The 20815-nt window shown below is 44.0% G+C and overlaps 1 protein-coding gene across 6 annotated transcripts in view; it reads right to left on the bottom strand.

Annotated features, from left to right (window-relative positions):
- The window catches only part of Kansl3 (KAT8 regulatory NSL complex subunit 3), a 39827-nt gene extending 19358 nt beyond the window's left edge, over positions 1-20469 (bottom strand). For 4 of the 6 annotated variants that reach the window (XM_071601878.1, XM_071601882.1, XM_027919774.2 and 1 more), the window contains exons 1-5: positions 20405-20469; positions 19198-19462; positions 15123-15293; positions 3373-3463; positions 3061-3246 (exon numbers count right to left, since the gene is read on the bottom strand). In XM_071601878.1, the coding sequence (XP_071457979.1) occupies positions 3061-3246; positions 3373-3463; positions 15123-15293; positions 19198-19412 (663 nt within the window). In that variant the 5' untranslated portion in view covers positions 19413-19462; positions 20405-20469. Of the gene's footprint in view, positions 1-3060; positions 3247-3372; positions 3464-15122; positions 15294-19197; positions 19463-19702; positions 20178-20404 lie in introns of those variants that run through there. The other 2 variants (XM_071601879.1, XM_071601880.1) reach the window with 2 other exon arrangements.
- Positions 20470-20815: the final 346 nt, after the last annotated feature.

Genomic DNA, 20815 nt, shown 5'->3' with positions numbered 1-20815 from the left:
AAGACTTTTGCATGAGAAATTAGGGGATATAATTATGAGAACATTTTAGTTCACTTAGAAAATAAATATGCAGCCAGGCGTGGTGGCACATCCCTATAATCCCAGCAGCTTGGGAGGCTGAGGCAGGAGGATCGTAAGTTCAAAGCCAGGCTTAGCAACTTAGTGAGGCCCCATTTCAAAATGAAAAAAAATTTTAAAAGGGCCGGGGATGTGGCTCAAGCGGTAGCGCGCTTGCATGGCATGTGTGCGGTCTGGGTTCGATCCTCAGCACCACATACAAACAAAGATGTTGTGTGCGCCGAAAACTAAAAAATAAATAAATATTAAAATTCTCTCTCTTAAAAAAAAAGGGGGGGGGGCTGGGGATGTTGCTCAGTGGTTAAGCACCTCTGGGTTCAATTCCCAGCACCAAAATAAATAAGTAAATAATATGCAACAGCTGCTCTTACAAAGCACCAGGCTAGTCCTGCAGAGGAATTTAACCTGTGAGGGGTGAGAAAGACAGACACACAACTAACGTGGGCACAGGGAAGCAGGGTGCTAGCTCTCATGGAGCAGTGGAAACCCCACACTGCTGATTCCCACCATCCTGTGGAGAAGGGGCGGCTCACAGGCAATTCTCATCTGAAGATGGCAGCTCATGAAGTGAGACAGGCGCAAGGAACAGGCAGGATTCCAAAAGATGAGACAGCACCAGAGGCAAGAACAGATGGGGCTTATTCGAGGCACAGGTGGACTCAAGTGGAGGATCCGCTTATGGAAGTAGGGGAGTGTAAAACTAGTGACAAAGGCTAACCCAAACTACCAAAGAACTCCATCCCAAGCTGGCTAGGCCTGCAACTCCCTCTCTGCTCAACACCTGGAGGCAGTGGATTCGACCCAAGCTGACTTCAAGAGCGCTGCCTGGCAGCAGAGTACACCTGGAAACCCCAAAGCCTCGAAGCTCCTCTTCTGTCAACAGTAAGTAACCAACAACTGACTCTTCCACTTGGTGCTAGGAAAACCAAGCTCCCTGCCTTTCCAGTGGTGCACTCCCTCTTGGCACACAAGCAGGAGGCTGCGCCCAGACCTTCCCTGCCCTCTTTATAATGGAGCCAGCGGAGATGGCAGGTGGGTCAAGAGCAAGATCCCCATCAGCTGCATCTTAACACCAGCAGGTACTTTAAAAGCAAATCATTTATACCCTTTGAGAAACAACCAGAGTGTGAGTGAGTGACATGGACTGGCATTAGAGGAAGCACCATGGAGAGCATACCCAGTGGACAGTGCAAGTATTGGGAACCCTGCTGACTAGCATACCAGTGAAACTTGTGCCATTCCAGCAAACCAGCAGCGTGGCTACACAGTGCCCACCGGTGAAGCCCTTCATGCTCACCTGAATGCACCTCATTCACACAGGCCACACCCAGCTGGGGACTTACATGGGGAAGAAACACAAACTTGCTTCTAAACCAAGGAGAATCAGCAGGGCGTGGTGGGGCATGCCTGTGATTCCAGCAACTTGGGAGGCTAAGCCAAAGAATCAAAGTTCAAAGCCAGCCTCAGCAACTTAGTGAGACCCTCTCTCAAAAGAAAAAAATAAAAAGAGTTCAGTGGTTAAGCACCCCTGGGTTCAATCCCATTACCAATAAATAAAAAAAATAAAGCCAAGGGAGTCAGACTGTAATCACGCTGGCTATGGCGAGCAAGGCAGAGCCACCAATGCCCTGGGCACTACTGGCCCTCATCCCCTGGAGCATATATACCACGGCTGCACCTTTACCACAGGAAGAATGTATTTATGAACAGGCCACTCTCTGCCAAGGGCTACCTTGGTCCCACCCCACCTATGCCCAAGTCCAGGTCCATTTACCCCTAGGGAAGTCTGGGGTCTATTTTCATTCATCTCGTTCTCCACTAGAAAATAAGGTGCACCAGAGCAAGGAGCAGTTCTGTTTTATGCACACCACTAAGTGAAAAATTTAGGGTCAAACTTCCTACCATAAAAACATGAACATCTCTAGTCCCGAGTTTTATACAAAGCCTGTCTTCTGTAGCTTTCTAACAAACTCAACATCTTGAAACTTAAAGTCAGGTCAAGAGACAAAGTTTTTGGGGTATGGCTGAAGGCCAAGCAACTTTGCACCTGCCTGAAAAGGAAAAAGAAAATCTACTTAAAAAAAAAAAAAAAAACTGATGTAGCTCAGAGGTAGGGCGCTTGCCTAGCACACGTGAGGCCCTGGGCTCCATTCCCAGCTCCACGAACTGAACTGATACAGGTTGTCTGAGGCTATTTTGATTTGGGGCAAAGTACCTCACACATTTCCAGAAACTACAAGGGTACTCCTTAACAGTTTCTGTGAGCTAACTAAGCTAAAATTTTGCACCACTCTTTCTTGATGAACTAATTTAATTCTCACAGAAATTGCATATAGATATTGTTATCAAGAACATTTTGGAGGAAACTGAAGTACAGGTCTCAGCTTCCCCTGTGGGTCAGTGGCAGGGCTGAGACAGTTAGATGATTGGCCTTTAGAACCTGCTGTCCACCACACTGAGGCCCAATGCAGCCATTAACATCACAATAAGGGAAATAGGTGAACATTGTGCAATTCTAGGTAGGTAAGACCACAGGGGCAGGAAATGCTGCGCTTGTAATCAATTATTTCAGCTCAGGTGTTGTAACTGAAGGCTCATCCCTTGATGAGGAGAGACCGAGGGCAGAGTACCCCTCCCTCTGTAATCCCCCGGCCCCCTGAGCTCACAGGCCTGCCTCTTGCCCCTTATCAACACTGCCCCCGGTACACTTTCATCTCTTCCACTACGTTCAATGACACAGGCCAGGAGCTGCAAGGCTATGAGTACTCTGGTTTTCAGGTCCCACACTCATCCTGGAGATGGCATGAAGATGTTTACACCAGATCAAGTGTAAAATGATACCTTATCTCCTATTTTTAATAGCATACTGGCTAGCCACGCCCTCTAAACTGACCAGGTAATGACCTCGCCAAACCCCACATCTGAACCCACATCAGGGACTGGCTGACCCCAACACAGGGCAGACGCCAACCACAGCCTTACCTTCCCTTTCAGTGTCTGCAAAGCATCCAGGTAGGCGGCCAGCATGGGCAGACTCAAGGTCTCCACCAGGGTTGTGTGCAGCCACTGGATCAGCTTGGTGTCCCAGCTCACACTGGCCAGGGCCTGCCGCACGCGCCTTGCACACTTGTCCACGGCTACACGGCGTAGCACTGGCTCATTACAAGCCTGAAAGATGCAAAAAGAAGGAACAAGAGTTCCACTTGGTTAGCAAATGGGAGGTGGGTACAAATCAGTCAGCCAGAGAGGCCTGAACTAGGAAGAGCCCACCTGGGCAGATTTCTGATGTCTTACCCCTTCATTGGCCAAGCGGGCAAGTCGGTCAGACTGCAGGGCTTTGAGGATCTTGTTGAATAGCTTGTTCTGGGCCATTGTCCAGCCAGTCCTATAATGGAAACTCTGAGGAGTTAAGGTCAAACCCTAGGGACAAGACTCTGTCATCTTTTTTGATCCCATTATGAGAGAGTATAACCTGAGGTAACTTAGTCAAAGACTACTGAGGTAAAACACAAGATTCTGGTCCCAATCTTGGCAATGAATCACCTCAGCACACATTTGAATTAATCTTACCTACTACAAGTCAAGACCAGTCACAGATGAAGTCTTTTAGTGCTACCAAAGCTAATTATTTATCTAATGGCTAAGATACTCACCCTAACAAATGAAGACAGGTCTACACCAGTGTGGAGACCTATTTGAATTTCACAGGTTGTACATTCCACACAAAACCAGAAGGATCAGCAAGCATTTCAGTGTACCAAAACCTTAGACTATGGTAAGAAGTCTACTTAAACTAGCTTTAAAAACAAAAACAGCAGAAATGTGACCAATGAACAGACTATTCTCCCAGTCCCAATTTTACCCTAATCTCTCCTCTTTTTCCATATTTTTAAGAATTTTTTTCCTCTATGCCACAAAATTAGTAAACTTATGTTCCGTGTAAGTTAACACTGTTATCCCAGCGTAGGACACCAGCATACACAGGCCAGCTGCTTACTAACAACTTTCTGTCCTCCTCCAACACAGCAGTAAACCCTGTAGTCAGGAATCTACCCCACTGTTCTCATCCCCACATCACTGCACCTAGACAGAAGTGTGGATCCTGTTACCTTTCCCATCACCCCACACCAGGCAATCTCAGTAGACACTCTAATTCAGACCAGCAAGCCTCCTAAAGATAAAGGCAACAGAAGACACCCAATCAGAGCCGGGCGCGGTAGGGCACACCTGTAATCCCAGCAGCTTGGGAGGTTGAGGCAGGAGCCTCAGCAATGAGGCATTAAGCAACTCATGAGACCCTGTCTCTAAATAAAATACAAAATAGGGCTGGGATGTGGCTCAGTGGTCTAGTTCAATCCCCAGTACCAAAAAAATGATACCCAACCAGTAATATTTTTTTAGTGACCCTCTCTGCCATTAGAAAAACTGTTCAATACATTATTTCTTAAAATATCAGTGGTTGCTAGACCCAAACAAGATAAATCAAAGTAGTATTTCTTGTCAGTAGGAGGATAAAGTCACAAAGTAGGGCTGAGATAACCACTAGCCAAGTAGAAAATAGTGATCAGTCTCCCTGGATTGATAGCTATCTACCAATCTCAGAAATCAGGCCTTTTCAAGAATGAAAGAAGACAAAGCCTAAGAAACCTAGAAGACAAAAAGAAAGAAAGAGATAAATGTAACTTAGTGAGACCCTGTCTCAAAATAAAAAATAATGGCACTGCTTAAGCAGTTCAATCTCCAGTGCCAAAAAAAAAAAGAGGCTCCAAAAAATTAATACAATAAAGTATTTGGGTTGGGGCGGTAGCTCGGTGGCAAAGCGCTTGCCTAGCATGTGTGAGGCACTGGATTCAATTCTTAGCACCACATAAAACTAAACAAACATAAAGGCATTCTGTCCATTTGCAACTGCAATAAATAAACAAACAAACAAATAAATAAATAAAAGAGTAAGGTAGTCAACAGGTAAAGAACATGAAAAAGCAAAGACAGATCACAAAACAGTACAGTTAACCCTACCTCAAAATTAAACAAATGCAGATTAAAATAAGTTTTTTTTAACCTACTGAATAAGTAAAAATTAAGTTTAATACCGGGTTATGAGGTGTAAGTAGATCCCTCTATATTCTGTTGTTGGAAATAAAAAGTAGTACCTCTGGAATGTCAGTGGGAAAATGAATTTTGGAAGGTCAATCAAAACCCTGAGTCAGGGCTGGGGGATGGCGCTCCGTGGCAGGGCACTTGCCAAGCGAGCCTGCAGCCTTGTGCGATCTGATCCCAGCACCACACACTCAAAATTCTAAGTCAGATCATGTCATTCCTCTGCCCCATCCTTCAGGGGCCTCATTTCAATCAGCTAAAATCTTGAGTCCTTGCAATGGTTGTGGAGCTCCCACTGCCTCTGACCGCATCATGACTTTCCTCGCTCACTTCGCTGCATTCAGGGTCTCCCCACTCCCACTCAGGACCCCCCACTCCCTGGTTTCATACACACCAGGTGCAATCCTCTAGCAGACTGGGCCCTTCTCCTTCATTCCCTGAACTGAAACAATGTCTACCTCAGGTCACATTCATATGTTCACATGTTACCTTGCAGGGAGGCTTCCTCTAAGCTCTCCTATTTAAAACTGCAACACCCTGATCCCAGCCTGGAATTCTCTAACCGTTTCAAGCGGAAGCTGTATCACCATTTCCCATTCTAGCCACTGTACCGGAGTTCAGTTTGTCTCCCTTTGCTACAACGTAAAAGCCAAGCTGGCTGGGACTTTGCTCATTTTAAGTCCTGCCTCCCCAGCACATAAAACAGCCTAACAGGGGCTGGAGTTGTGGCTCAGCAGTAGAGCGCTTCCCTTGTATGTGTGAGGAACTGAGTTTGATTCCCAGCACCACATATAAAGAAGCAAATAAAATAAAGGTCCATCAACAACTAAAAAAATTTAAAAACAGCTAACATCCCAGGAGTTAACATTTGCTGAATAATAATGGCTGAACTGTGTCACGCTGCATTCTAAGTTCTGCAGTGAGGTCCAGACTTAACCTTCACCCCCTGTATCCCACCTGACAAATGGGTACCAAGCAGCAGAGAGGAATGGAGAAATAAAACTTGTGCTCCACCTTCACCAGACCAAGGTGGTCAAACTACCAGAAAAGCTGCATTCCAATAGTCTCAATTTCTCTTACTTTATCATGTAGCACGCTAGCATCCTTTCCATCACACCACCGTGCCCTATGAGACAACCTAATTTCTACTGGCCATGGCTCTAGCAACATCAGAGGACAAACTACCCTTTGTAATTTAATCTGTACAACTATTTGTCTTCTGTGAGCAAGCAAATACTCACTAGAAAGGAGGAAAACAATTCAACACCTTTCCTTCAGCAAAATAAAATCTCCACCTACTACATCTCCAGTTTACAACATGATCCAGGAGAATGCTAGCTCTACCCAGTTCTCCAATAAAGAGCTGGCCACATGCCCTGGATATGGACTAGATGATTCCTAAATCCTCCAAATTTCAGGTTCGCTCTGATCACTGATAATGAGAACAGCTGAAACCCATGATCACAGAGACAAAACCAGGCAACTCTTTTTCAGAAGCAACTTCTATCTATATTTAAATCTTTCCTCACTACAGCTAAATCTTTTTTGGGGGGGTGACACTGGGGATCAAACCCAGGGATGCTCTATCACTGAGCCATATCCCAAGCCCTTTTTACCTTTTATTTTTGAGATAAGGTCTCACTAAGCTGCCAAGGGTGGGCTTGAATTTGTAATCTTCCTGACTCAGCCTCTGAGCAGCTGGGATTATAGGCATGTGCCACTGTGCTCCAGTGCTAAATCTGTCAAACCTCCAAAGCCATTCGCTCTTTTGTGATCCTTCCCTCTACCCCCAGTGGCGTATTAGAAGCAGTCTTAGGTTTCTGGGGATTGTCTTCTTTTTCCTTTTTACCTAGTTATTTTGACTTTATTTCTATTACTTCATCAGGATCCACCCATTTTTATTGTGGTTTGATGCTCAGAAATGATGGACTTGGCCTGCCAGATACTATGACATATGCCTGTAATCCCAGCAGCTCAGGTGGCTGAGGCAGGAGGATCTCGAGCTCAAAGCCAGCCTCAGCAACTCAGTGAGGCCCTGAGCAACTCAGCAAGACCCTTTCTCTAAACAAAATATTTTTCAAAAAGGCTGATGTGGCCCTGTGGTTAAGTACCCCTGGATTCAATCCCTGGTACCAAAAAAAAAAAAAAAAAAAATTCTGGACTTAGGAGAGGGGGAGTGAATGCTTCAATTCCATGTTAGGACCCTGGAAGGTTTGCTGGGACCAGTAACTTCAGACCACCAGTTCATAATCCTGTTTTCCTTAACGTTACTGCAACACAGAAATTCCATGAGTAGCAGCTCTCTTATGTCCAGTGATCCTCAGGTGGTCTTGCGGATTGGGTGGAGGCTGGAGGAGACAGAAGGTGCTCACAAATAGTGTGAAAAAGCTCCCTGGAGAAACATGGCTCTATCCCGAAGTAACATACCTCTGTTTTTAATGCGATTAAGTCCTACCCTATTTGTAGGCATTTGGGGGTGTGTCTCTTTTACTATGATTTATTTATGTCAGTTGCAATGGCCATCCCTCCTGTCCCCCCAACTCACACACACACCTATCTATCTATATCTATATGTCACTGTAAACATCTCTGGAAAATAAATTTCTTGAACTGGAAATAAAAGAGCAACCTGTGTTAAAAGTGAGCTTTCAGTTCTGTGAAAGTACAGTCAAAGAACCTGGAACATCACAAAAGTGGGACTGTATTCATAGCCTTACCTCCAGTAATAATGCTCATTTATAACCAACCAGAGTAAGCAATAAATATGATTTTTCCATGTTCAACAATGTCTGGAACTTTCTCAAAGTCTTTAGCTTCAAGAACAGAAAATGAGATAGAACTGATTTATGAAGTACCAACAGCATTTCCAAAATTATCCTGTTCTTTGTCATGTAACAGGAGATTTTTCCCTATTTGTTTTTCTTACTCTACATCTATTCTAAAACCCAAAAAGATGAGAGCAAGGAAAATGATGTGAATAAAAATCTAGAAAGCTACTTGAAAATCACCACCGTACACCAGTGACAGCTGAAATTAAATTTAAAACCACAATGTTGAGAGTCTAAAATCCCAGGAAAAGGTCTTAGGATTGCTGCTGTATATATAACAAAGCAATCTCAAGAACTGAACATGTTCTCTATATTTTGTTGGCTTCGTGGGAGGCTGGAAAATTAAGTGGGCAGAAAAAAATGATCTACCCCAAGATTAAGATAAAGAGCATGCAAAAGATATAATTAAGGAAAAATTTAAAAACAGGAGACAGAATGTTAAATACAAGTCTAAACAGTCAAATAGCTGATGGGAACTGTGGTGAGTCAACTGCTTCCCCCTGCGCCCTGCCTTGACCTGGACCTATTCAATTTTCATGAGTGCAAAAATGCCTTTTCTTCATTGCTTAGAAGAGATCAGATCATCTTTTGTTTTCCATGCTCTGACTGATTCTGAATAACATGCTGACCTCTGGCCCAGTCAAAGCAGCCAAAATAGCACACTGGTCCTAGAAAAATTTGACATTTTCAAAGGTAATTATTTCTCTCATACTATTTTCAGGGAGTCTAATTTAACATTAAAATGCTTAAAGGATTTTTTTTTTTAACCCAAAGTCAAACAAGAATAGACAAAGAATATCAGAGAAACTCAACAGGCCCCATTCACACTGAGGAGGAAGGGGGGAGAGAGCAGAAAGCAGGTGGGGGCAGGAAGGGAGGGAAAGAAACAACTTGGACAGAACAAAATTCTGTGCCAACATCTCAGGCACAGAATTTCAACCTTCCAGCCTCAAACTTCTACACAGACACATATGAGATTGAGATGTAAATTTAGAGAAGGTTCAGAAAAGGAGAAGTGGGAGTGTGAGCTGGAATTCAGAAGTTCGGATTTCTAAGACAAGACAGCCTGCTTTCAAACCCTAGATTCTTTCATCAAAATGTTGGATATGTCTCAAAATCCCTCTGAACAGATGCTGAGAAGTATCATGTGTAAGAGTATTTTGTTAAATATCTTCTAAAAATTGCAACCAATAAAACTTGCCATTGGGGCTAGGATTGTGGCTCAGTGGTACAGTGCTCACCTAGCCACGTGCAAGGCCCTGGGTTCGATCCTCAGCAACACGTAAAAATAAATAAATAAAATAAAGGAATTGTGTCCAACTACAACTAAAAGAAATTAAAAAAAAAAAAAAGAGGGGCTGGGGATGTGGCTCAAGCGGTAGCGCGCTTGCCTGGCATACGTGCGGACCGGGTTCGATCCTCAGCACCACATAAAAACAAAGATGTTGTGTCTGCTGAAAACTAAAAAATAAATATTAAAAGAATTCTCTCTTAAAAAAAAAAAAAAAAGAGGGGCTGGGATTGTGGCTCAGTGATAGAGTGCTTGCCTTGCATGTTGAGGCACTGGGTTCGATCCTCAGCACCACATAAAAAGTAAATAAATAAAGGTATTGTGTCCATCTACAACTAAAAAAAAAAATTAAAAAAAAGAAAAAAAGAAACTTGCCATCTGACACTCGTGGAGAGGGAGGCAAGCTGAGCCAGTGTCCTCAGGATGGCCCCGCTATGCCAGTAAACAGAAATCATTTCCAAAGGTCCTCCAAGGCACAGATCTGGGGCACATAGGCTCATGGCCCAGACCCTCTTTATATTCCTCTTTAAGAGAATATAAAGTACTTATGGCTTCTGGGCCATACAGTCTCTGCCACAACTATTTAACCCTATGATTGTGTACAAAAGAAGCCATGGGCAATACTTAATGAATGGCATGACAATATTCCAATAAAAGTTACTTTATGGGCAATGAATTTCATGTGTCATAAAATACTAGTCTTCTGATCTTTTTTTTTTTTTTTTTGCAACCACTTAAAAATGCCATACAAGGCCGAGTGTGGTGGCACATACCTGTAATCCCAGCGGCTCGGGAGGCTAAGATAGAAGGATTGTGAATTCAAAGCCAGCTTCAGCAATGGTGAGGTGCTTAGCAACTCAGTAAGACCCTGTCTCTAAATCAAATACAAAATAGGGCTGCGGATGTGACTCAGTGGTTGGGTACCCCTGAGGTCAATCCCTGCTACAAAAAAAAAAAAAAAGCCATACAAAACAAGCAAAGGACCAGACCTGGCCTACAGCTGATTTTGCCAACTCCTGATCTAAGACAAATCAAGCAAAGAGAAAGATTTAAACCATTTCACAAAATATCCACCATTCCTAGAGAAAGTCAGGGTCAGGTAGCAGTGGCAGTAAAATCTCACTTTTTATACAGTAAAGGTTATCTGAAGGCAGTTTCTACTGAAATAATTCAAGAAGGGAGACAAAAGCCCTAACAAAGAAATTAAGTTTCTGACTCCACAGATAAAAAGTGATCAGTATGCTCTCTGGGGACAGAAATCAAGAGTTGCAGGGAGCTGTCCATGGAGTTCTCAATGTGGGAAACTGTAATTTTACATGACTTTATGCAGAAAGAAAGGAAGCAGCAATTTAACAATCAAGTTAAAGGAAAGATCAGGAACAAGATGATTATAATCAGAGCAGAGGAGCAACAAACTCCAGACAGGCTACGAATTCAGGGACAGGATTAAAAAAAAAAAAAAAAATGGTGATCAGTGAAGCTGAAGCTAATAAGGACCATCAGATAATAACACCAGTCAAGTGCAAAACGGACCTGTCTGAAGAGATGGTTTACAAGCCTGTTGCTAATGGGTGGATACTTCCAAAATCTCTTCAAATACTAAAAAACATTCTGAAGTAAGGGCTTCATATTGGAGGCCTCCATGGAGACTAGAGGAAGGCAAGCACATGATGAGAATCTGTCAGTGTTTCTCCGCAGGATGGGCCAATGAGGGGGCCCTGGGCCCTTGGTGTGCCCACCTTGGTTAGGGCAAGATGCACTGACACCCAGTCCTCCTGCCCCTGCGCACGCACTCCACCCACCTACCACTCCAGAAACAGAATGGCTTCCTATACTTTCCTCTGAGGACAAACACTCTGGCCAGGCCACCCCCAGTGTCTCTTTTTTTTTTTAATTTTTTATTGTTGATTGTTCTTTTATTTTTTTTTTTCCAGTGTCTCTTCTACTTGGAAGTTTTCTCTCTCCTTATAAATTATAAACTGGTATTCCCATGTATTAAGTCTCTAATGACTTTGATAAGCATGAATAGTCTCCAAAAAAGTCTTTTATTTGGGGGGCTGGGGATGTGGCTCAAGCAGTAGCACGCTTGCCTGACATGCGTGAGACCTGGGTTCAATCCTCAGCACCACATACAAAAAAAGATGTTGTGTCCGCCGAAAACTAAAAAATAAATATTAAAAAATTCTTTCTCTCTTAAAAAAAAAAAAAAAAAAAAAAACTCTTTTATTTGATACCGGAGACTGAACCCAGGGGCACTAAATCACTGAGCACATCTCCAGCCCTTTTTTTTTTTTAATGTTTATTTTTTAGTTTTAGGTGGACACAATATCTTCACTTTATTTTTACGTGGTGCTGAGAATCGAACCCAGTGCCTCACGCATGCTAGGCGAGCACGCCACCACTTGAGCCACATCCCCAGCCCCTATCTCCAGCCCTTTTAAAAAATATTTTATTTAGAGAAAAAGTCTTGCGAAGTTGCTTAGTGTCTCGCTAAATTGCTGAGGCTGGCTTTAAACTTGCAATCCTCCTGCCTCAGCCTCCTAAGCCACTGGGATAACAGGCATGCGCCGCCACACCTGGCTCCAAAAACCTCTTAATCATAACCAAGGTGAAATGATAAAAACACCTGGTAGAGCCAGGTGTGCACGCCTGTAATCCTGGTGGCTTGGGAGATTGAGGCAGAAGGATCACAAATTCAAAGTCAGCCTCAGCAACAGTGAGGTGCTGAGCTACTCAGTGACACCCAGTCTCTAAATAAAATACTAAATAGGGCTGAGAACGTGGCATGTGGCTCAGTGGTCCAGTGCTCCTGAGTTCAACACCTGGTACCTCCCAGCACCCCTCCCCCTGCAAAAAAAAAAAAAAAAAAACCCTCACCTGGCAGTTTTCCCTTGTATTTTCTAGAATGCACACCAAGGACAAGGCAGTGGAGATGCACACATAACCATAAGCAGAGGCTGTGGCCGTTGGGAATGCCGCCTCTGGAGTCAGACTGCTTGGTTTGAACAACCCCAGTTCTACCACTTCCTATAGGACAGAGATCTGCATCTCTAAGAATCACTGGGAGGATTAAAAGAAATGCAATGAAATACTGGGTACAACTTCTGGCACCTGGAAAGTGCTCCATTCAAGGTAGCTCTGTTTTGCTACCACTACTGTTGTCTTTATTATGATTACTGATTGTAACAATGGTGTTAAATCCTTTTGCTGAATTCACTGACTAGAAGTTGACCTCCACTCACAGCAGTTTTCCTCTTCATCTGACACTCTGAGAGCATTTCCTCTTATATATTTTTTTAATATTTTTAGTTGTAGACACAATATCTTTATTTATTTTCATGTGGTGCTGAGGATAGAACCCAGTGCTTCACAAGCACTCTACCACTGAACCACAACCCTGGCCCCAAGCATTTCCTCTTCTTAGGACAATATGTAAATTCCAATCCCAGATCCCACCCAACTTCTTCACCAGTTTTTTTTTTCTTGTACCAGGGATTGAACTCAAGGACAGTCAACCACAGAGCCACATCCCCAGCCCTATTTTGTATTTTATTTAGAGATAGGGTCTCACTGAGTTGCTTTTTGCTGAGGCTAGCTTTGAACTCACGATCCTCCTGTCTCAGCCTCCCAAGCCACGTGCCACCGTGCCCAGCTCTTCACTAGCTTTTAAAGCAACATACAGAGCTGCTCCTCTCCTCAACACTACTGTGGTGACCACAAAAATACAACTGCTCACAGCTGCCCACTTCTAACCAGCCTCATAGATCACATCAGTCCCCTCAAACTTCCCTACCTCTCTTTCATTACTATAAAATAAAAGTTCTCCAACATTACTGCAGGTTTACCATCTACCAGGCTCCTGAGGCAAAAAGTAACATTTCCTTATGTATAAAAGATATGAATGCAGATAGCCACTGGGAATATGCAAATTAAAATCCTTGAGTTGCTACTTTACGTACATTAGAATGATAATAATAATGCCGAAGATAAAAGGCAAATAATAAATGTTGGCAAGGATATGGGAAAATTATAATTTTCATTCACTGCTGGTATGAATGCAAAATGATACAGCCACTTGGGAAAACAGTCTGGCAGTCCCTCAGAAGTTACCTACAGAATGACTATACACATGATCCAGCAATTTCACTTCTAGGTACTGAAAATATACATCCACACAAAACTTGTACAGTAGAGTGCTTGGCTAGCATGCATAAGGCCCTGGGTTCAATCCCCAGAATCACCCACACAGAAAGAAAATTGTATACAAATGTTCACAGCATCATTTTCATAATAGCCAAAGTGAAAATGACCTAAATGTCCATCAACAATCAGTGGACAAATAAAATGTGGGCTATCTAACCAATGGAATATCACTGGACAAAAAGGAATGACCTACATGCTCTTGCAAGCATGAGCCTTGGAAACGTCACACTAAGCACAAGCCAAAGACGCCATCCCGGAGAACACTGCAGTACACAATCCCACACACACCAAGGCCAGAACAGGCAAAACCTACGTCAGAGAGAACACTGGTGCCTCCCAGGGACCAGAGCGGTTGGGAGGAATGAGGAGTGACAACTAATGAGAATAGAGTTCTTCCTGAGGTGATGAAATAGCTCATCAAACTGACTAGGGTGTTGGAGGGACAATTCTGAATTTACCCTAAAAAGCACTGGCTGCACACATTAAACAGGTGAATTACAGGGTGTGCAAATAAACCTCCAAAAAGTTGCTAGGTAAAAGATAAACATTTGCAAAATGAACACAGAAAAAGGGAAGAATGCCGAGTCTGCTGGAGGCAGAAAGAGGCAGGGAAACAAAACTAGCCAGCACACCCAGGAAAGTATGCCTGCAAAAATAGAGATTGCAAATCTTTTTTGTTTGTTTGAGAATAGTGGAGATTATACCCAAGGGCTCAGACATGCTAGGCAAGTACTCCAGTATTGAGCTGTAATCTCAACCCTTTCTTTCTTTTTAAATTTTGGGACGGGTCTAAATAGCCCTAGTTAGCCTCAAACTTGCAGTCCTCCTGACTCAGCCTCCCTGGCAGCTGGTATTACAGGCATGTACCACCACAGCCAGCTGCAAATCCATTTTTAAAGCCACTCAGACATCTGTTGGCTTTTCATGTGATTCCAAAACATTTTCACTATCCTAGCTATAGACCATAAAAATGTACGTTTATAGGAGTCTGGGTGACCCCTACATTATAACATAAGCTACAGAGATAGTTATACTTTATTCCACAAACTTTTTTTTTTTTTTTTTAAAAAGAGAGGCACAGTAGTGCACACCTGTAATCCCAGCAATTCAGGAGGCTGAGGCAGGAGGATCACATATTTGAGGCCAATCTCAGCAACTCAGTGAGACCCTGATTCCAACTTTTTTTAAGAGCTGGGCGTGTAGCTCAGTGGTAAAGTGCCCCTGGGTTCAATCCCCAGTACTGGGGGGAAAAAATAAAGGAGAGAGAAGGTCTTGCCCAGGCTGGATTCAAACTCCTGGGCTCAAACAATTCTGCTTCAGCCTCCTGAGTGGCTGGGATTATGCTGAGCTCTCAGTAGACATTCTGCCTACTGTATGCTAGGAAATGCCCTAGTGTCACGAATGCTGAGATGGCTGAGATGCAGGCCCTGCTCTCAAGGAGCTCACAGCAGAGTGAACTGACAGTTATGAGGCAAGAATCAGGAGAATATTCCCATTTATGTTGCTACAATAAATGTTTCCATGAAATTTATGTGGTTTCCAATAAATGTTTCCATGAAGAGGATGATACAAAATAATTATAGGGTGGTGACATTAACCCATACTTCTGAGGAGGGGCCTACCTGTTGACATGCTCCTCCCAGTCCTCTGGTGGAGGAGGGGCATCTGCATCAGTCCTGGCAAAGATGACATGCCTTTCGCACTCATTCATCACGCTGCGCGCCTTCTGGTTGTCATAGAGTGGCACGGGAGTCGATGTGACTGTCTCCACATCTATTGGGACGTCTGATTCACTGTAAACAGGTGAGAAAATGGGACCAGGCCACAAATACTGCACATAATACCCGTGTTTAACAATCATCTGGTTACAGAAAAATGTCTCTTTAACAGACACTTTATATACTATACATGAGCACATTTATCTACAAGAAATTTTTGATCCAAAGTCATCTTTCCCACATTCCTCTAGATCTCTGCATTCTCTGTGATAGGTGCTGAAGGCACATAAAATCATTTTTAAGTGATTTTAAAAAGTAGCCTGTTGGTTACTTTTTTAAGAAAGACAAATAGTTAATTACGTAGATACATGTAATTATATATACAGAAGTTATAAGCCACATATGACTACCTAAATAAATTTAAATAAAATCAATTTAAAAATCTAGTTCCTACATGTATAAAGACATGAATTGATGTGAATATACTTTGTATACAACTAGATATGAAAAATTGTGCTCCATGAACTGTAATGCATTCCGCTATCATATATAAATTTTAAAAAATTAATAAAAAAGAAATCCAGTTCCTAATCACACCAGATACATTTCTCGTGCTCAGCACACTGGCCACCATATTGAACAACACAGGATTATAGCATTTCTATCATGCAGAGTTCTGCTGGACAGCAATGATCTGGAGTTTTAAATGATTCATATAAACTTTCCTTTTCATTAGTTAACTGGTAGTTAACTATATCTTGTAAAAGTCTATGATTCTCTAAGATCACCTGGTATGCAGACAGCTTAGCTATCTAACTCACTTTGTGTAGCACCTACCACAAAAATGAATATAAATGGATCTTTGAAGCATCTTTCACATTTTAGAATGATGCTAATGAAATTCTAGTGCCATGAGGGCCCTTCCCCAACTCATTAGGTACACTGCACAAACTGTGTCACCAGAAATACCATGCCAATCAATCTGATCTACTAGCTGTTTCCTCAATATCATATTAACTTTTTGACCTCTATGATCATATTGCATCCATTCCCAATGACTGGAATAGTCATGTCATTATGGAATGAAGTGAATAATTGTGCTACTAGATTTGGTAGTGGGCAAAGAGCGGATTATCTTCTCAGATCAGACACTGAGCTAACACTTGTGGACATGTGTGCCTCCAAGACTATTCTTGATTTCAGCATCCCAAACCTCTCCTCCCTCAGTCTTCACAATTCATGGCACCATCCAGCTACTCAAGCCAAAGATCTAGGAGGTATCCTAATTGAACCTTTTTCCTTTGTACTGTTCCCATCCCTTTCCAGGCTATCATGTCTAGCTCATCTCAGGCTACTGCAGTGGCCTTCTAGCTGGTCTTCTAAATCCCACTCTTACACCATAATCTACTTTTTAAAAATCCAAAGTGATCCTCTCAAAATATAAATTGGATCTCAAGCTTAAAATTCTTCAATGACTTCTTACCACTTAGAATCAACTGACACTGCCTCTGCCAACTTCTCTTTACCTCCCACTTAAAACCCACCTGCCACCATATTCTAGCCACAAAGGCCTAAAAAATAGTTCTTGCAATATGCCAAATTCCCATTTTCAGGGTATGTGTATGAAAACAGGATTTATATGAGGAAATAATTTTCTAACTACCAAAACAGCTAATTCTACAGAAACTTACTTTAAGCATACACTTATAATCTCAACTGCTAGTGAGGCTGAGGCAGGAGGATCACAATTTCAAGCCCAACCTGGGCAACTCAGGAAGACCCTGACTTAAAATTTTAAAAAGGGTTGGAGTTGTAACTCAGTGCTTGCCTATCATGTGCAAGGCTCTGGGTTCAATCCCCGGTATCTCAAAAAAAAAAAAAAGTAATATAATGAGCTATGGACCCAGGAGTTAGTTTCAATGTTAGAAAGAAGCTTTACATAACAGAAAGGAAAAGATTTCAAATGCTATTTAAAGGAGCTTCTCTGTATGCCTTAGGACAGAGGAATCAGGATTACACTTCTGGTTCAGGGGTCCATGTCTGTAGACCCAGGCTGAGGAGTATCACTTGATCCCAGGATTTAGAGGTTAACTGGACAATGTAGAGATTCCCCTTTCATCAAAACAAAACCAAAAATAAACCAAAAACACAAAACAACCTGAATAAAATGTCAAGGAGGCCAGGTGCAGTGGCACACGCCTATAATCCCAGCAGCTCCTGAGGCTGAGGCAGAAGGATAGAAAGTTCAAAGCTAGCCTCAGCAAGGCCTTAAGCAACTTAGCAAGACACTGTCTCTAAATAAAATATAAAAAATGGTCTGTGGGGTGCTGGGGATGTGGCTCAAGTGATAGCGCGCTTGCCTGGCATGCACAGGGCGCTGGGTTCGATCCTCAGCACCATATAAAAATAAAAAATAAAAAAGATGTTGTGTCCACCAAAAACTAAAAACTAAATATTAAAAAAAATTCTCTCTCTCTCTTTAAAAAAAAAAAAAAATGAGCTGGGGATGTTGCTCAGTGGTTAACTGCCCCTGGGTTCAATCTACAATACTAAAAAAATTTAAAAATAAAAAAGATTGTGTTAGACTATTCCCTAATATCACAGATCCTATGTCCTATACAACAAAAAGTGCTAATATCATTGGGAAACAAATTAAAAACCACTGTTCTATGTGTAGGGTGTGAGGGTTGTAGCTCAATGGTAGAATGCTTGCCTAGCATAAAAATACCCTAGGTTCAATCCCCAGCACTGCAAAATAAAAATAAGAAAATTTAAAAAACACATCATGGTCCCCTAAGATTCAATGGTGGGGGTGAGATGGAATCTAAAGAAGCTCTCCCAACAAAACTGAAGTCTGTGCTTAAGGAAAGATTACAATTAGGTAAAATTAAAACAAATCTCCAAAAAGATTATAATTAAGGGCATAGTCTAATCATCAGAATTGAACATATCAATAAGTCTTAAAATGTAAGAAATCAGACTCCCTTAAAGATCAAAAGAATTGCCAAACAGGTTTATATAAGCCAAATGTAACTGTAGCTCCTATCAGGTAATAAATTTATGAAACTTCCTTATCCTATAACATAGGCTGGCTGAAAATACTAGACTAAGAAGGGTTTAGATTAAACCATGGAGTTCAGTAACAACCCAAATTGAGAAGGCAATGTCTTAGGAATTTGCTCCTAACCTGTGTGTGTGAGGCCAAGAAATGCAAAACAGCTACTGTTGCCACTATCAAGCAAACCAGAGCACTGCATCAAAGTGACACAGGTCTTACCCTGTATGACAATTATTTATTTATTTTTGGTACTGGGGCATTTAGTATTATTTTTGGTTTTTATTTCTTTTGGTATTGAACTCAGGGGTGCTTTACCACTGAGTACCTCCCAGCTCTTTTTATTCTGAGGCAGGGTCTTGCTAAATTTTGGAAGCTGGCCTGGAACTTGCTATCCTCCCAAGCTGCTGCAATTATAGGGATGTACCATCATACATGACCTGTGTGGCAATTTTTTTTTTTTTTTTTTTGGTACCAGGCATTGAACCCAGGAGTGCTTAGTCATTGAGCCATATCCCCCCCACCCCAGCCCTTTTTGTTTGTTTGTTTTGTTTTATTTAGAGACAGGGTCTTTCTAAGGCATGGGCCACCATGCCCAGATGTGTGTGGTAATCTTTTAAAATCAACTTCTTAGCATTCCTTTTCATCAATTTAATTCTCTTCAATTTCCTTTTCCCATACAAGGCTTATCTAAGTGCAAAAGGGAGTCTGCTTTCCTTTACACATCTTGCTTTTCTAACTCTTCTTAGGAGATGTCTCCTGTGATAATGTCCAGATTTAGGCCTGATATTTTTATGCTGCTCAACCGAGATGCCCAAATTAAACATCCAACCTTCCCACACAACACCCCCCAATCATCCCCAAGAAAATTCTTACTGCCCAGTTCCGGCAGTACCAGCCTTTGGGAAAGAAGCCCAAACTCACATGGTATTCTCGTGCTGCCTCCGGGGAGTAACAAAGAGCATGCGGGTAGGGCGGGCACTACTGGCATCTGGGTGGGCACTCCATGGCTTGGCATAGCTATGGTCCAGAAAAACCAAGTCCAGTTCCCGTTCGTGCACTGAAAGCTGGAAGAGCAGTGAGGTGCCCATGCGACGAGCTGAAGTCTGGAAGTCCCTCTCCCCACCCCGGTGGGCCATGTCAGTAGAGGGGCAGCAAGTCAGAGCATGGGTATCTGCATGCTAGTCACCTGTGGCGAAAAGTTTCAGTTTAAGTCAATTCGAATATTCTAAATTTTTCCCAACCTAGACTATCTAACGTGCTTCTGTGACCGCTATCAGTCCCACTGCATATTATTCAGCACATCTTTGCCCACGCTGGGAGGGCTCCTGAAATTTCAGAGCCACCACCAAAAGGGTGATGGTGCCATGAGTCCCCCCATACTCAATTTCTGGGGCGCTGACTGCCTCCCTGGTCCACAAAGACCTACCCTGGGACAGACCCTGGAGTTACTCGGCCAGCACCACACTTTCCTACATGGGACGGAAGGATTCCGGCAAACTACAGGTATCACAAACACGAATTCCAAAAAGCTGAGGGTTTCTTGTTTCCATTCTCTAAAGCAAACGTGGGAGGAGCGGGCGGCCGGGGCTCCCTCTCCTCCTCCCGGGGTACGCTCAGGAAAAGTTTTACAGCGACTTCACGATACTCGTAAGTTTGGGGACTACAACGAGGCGCGCTCCCCGTAGCAGCCTGGGCCAGGGCGATGCCCCGGGAGCCCTTTCTCCCGGCCCGGGTGGAGCCCCCCGCAAAAAGCCCGGGGCTCCGGCACCCTCCGAGGTTCCCGCCACTGAATCGCGAGACGGCTCCTCCCGGAGGCAGAGCATGTGATCCCAGCGGACGGCCGCGACTGAGGCTCCGGGGCCCAAGCGACTTGGCCAAGGTCGCCGCGGGTTCGCGACGAGGAGGAGCCGCCCGGCCCCCGCCTCCCGCTCCCCAGGCGGCCGGGTGCCGGCGTCACCGCGGCCCCGGCTCCGCACGCCCGGCCCGGCCCGCCCCGGCCTCCGGCCCCCGACTCCCGCAGGCCGGGGTACCCCAGCGGCCCTCGCCAAGGCCCCTGCCGCCCCGCCCGCGGCCGCACTGGCGGCCCCCTCGGCCCGCCGCCCCCGCCGGGAACGAGCCTGCGTCTCACCCGCAGTCGTCGGGCCGCGCGCTCGCCCGGGCCGGGCCCCAGCGCGCGTGCGCGCTACCGCCTCCGTGTCCTGGCGCTGCAGCACCGCGCAAAACGCGGAAACGGATCGTGGCCCGGCAAGGGAGGGACGGTGAGCGGCAAAGTCCGGAATGGATTCAGCTCCAGCGACTCAGTGCGCAATAGCGGAGCCGTGAACGCGCGCGCATCTCCGAGGTAGAAATTTCCACCGCCTGCCTGTTCAACAAGGAAGGCCAGCACAAAGGATGAGTTCAACTCTGACTGACCCCAGTAACTGCCACCCCCTCCGCAATTGCTCCCTTTCTCTGAGCCCACAGACCCAGAGGCAGGGCTGGGAGGGCGTGCACCAGACTCACCTCCACCAGAGCAGCCCCCTAGGATTGACTCTTTAGG

The sequence above is a fragment of the Marmota flaviventris genome, chromosome 14 (genome assembly GCF_047511675.1).
Source record: "Marmota flaviventris isolate mMarFla1 chromosome 14, mMarFla1.hap1, whole genome shotgun sequence".
NCBI classification, from domain to species: domain Eukaryota; kingdom Metazoa; phylum Chordata; class Mammalia; order Rodentia; family Sciuridae; genus Marmota; species Marmota flaviventris.
The sequence above is the reverse complement of the archived record's forward strand: the minus strand, read 5'-3'. Positions and strand labels throughout refer to the sequence as shown.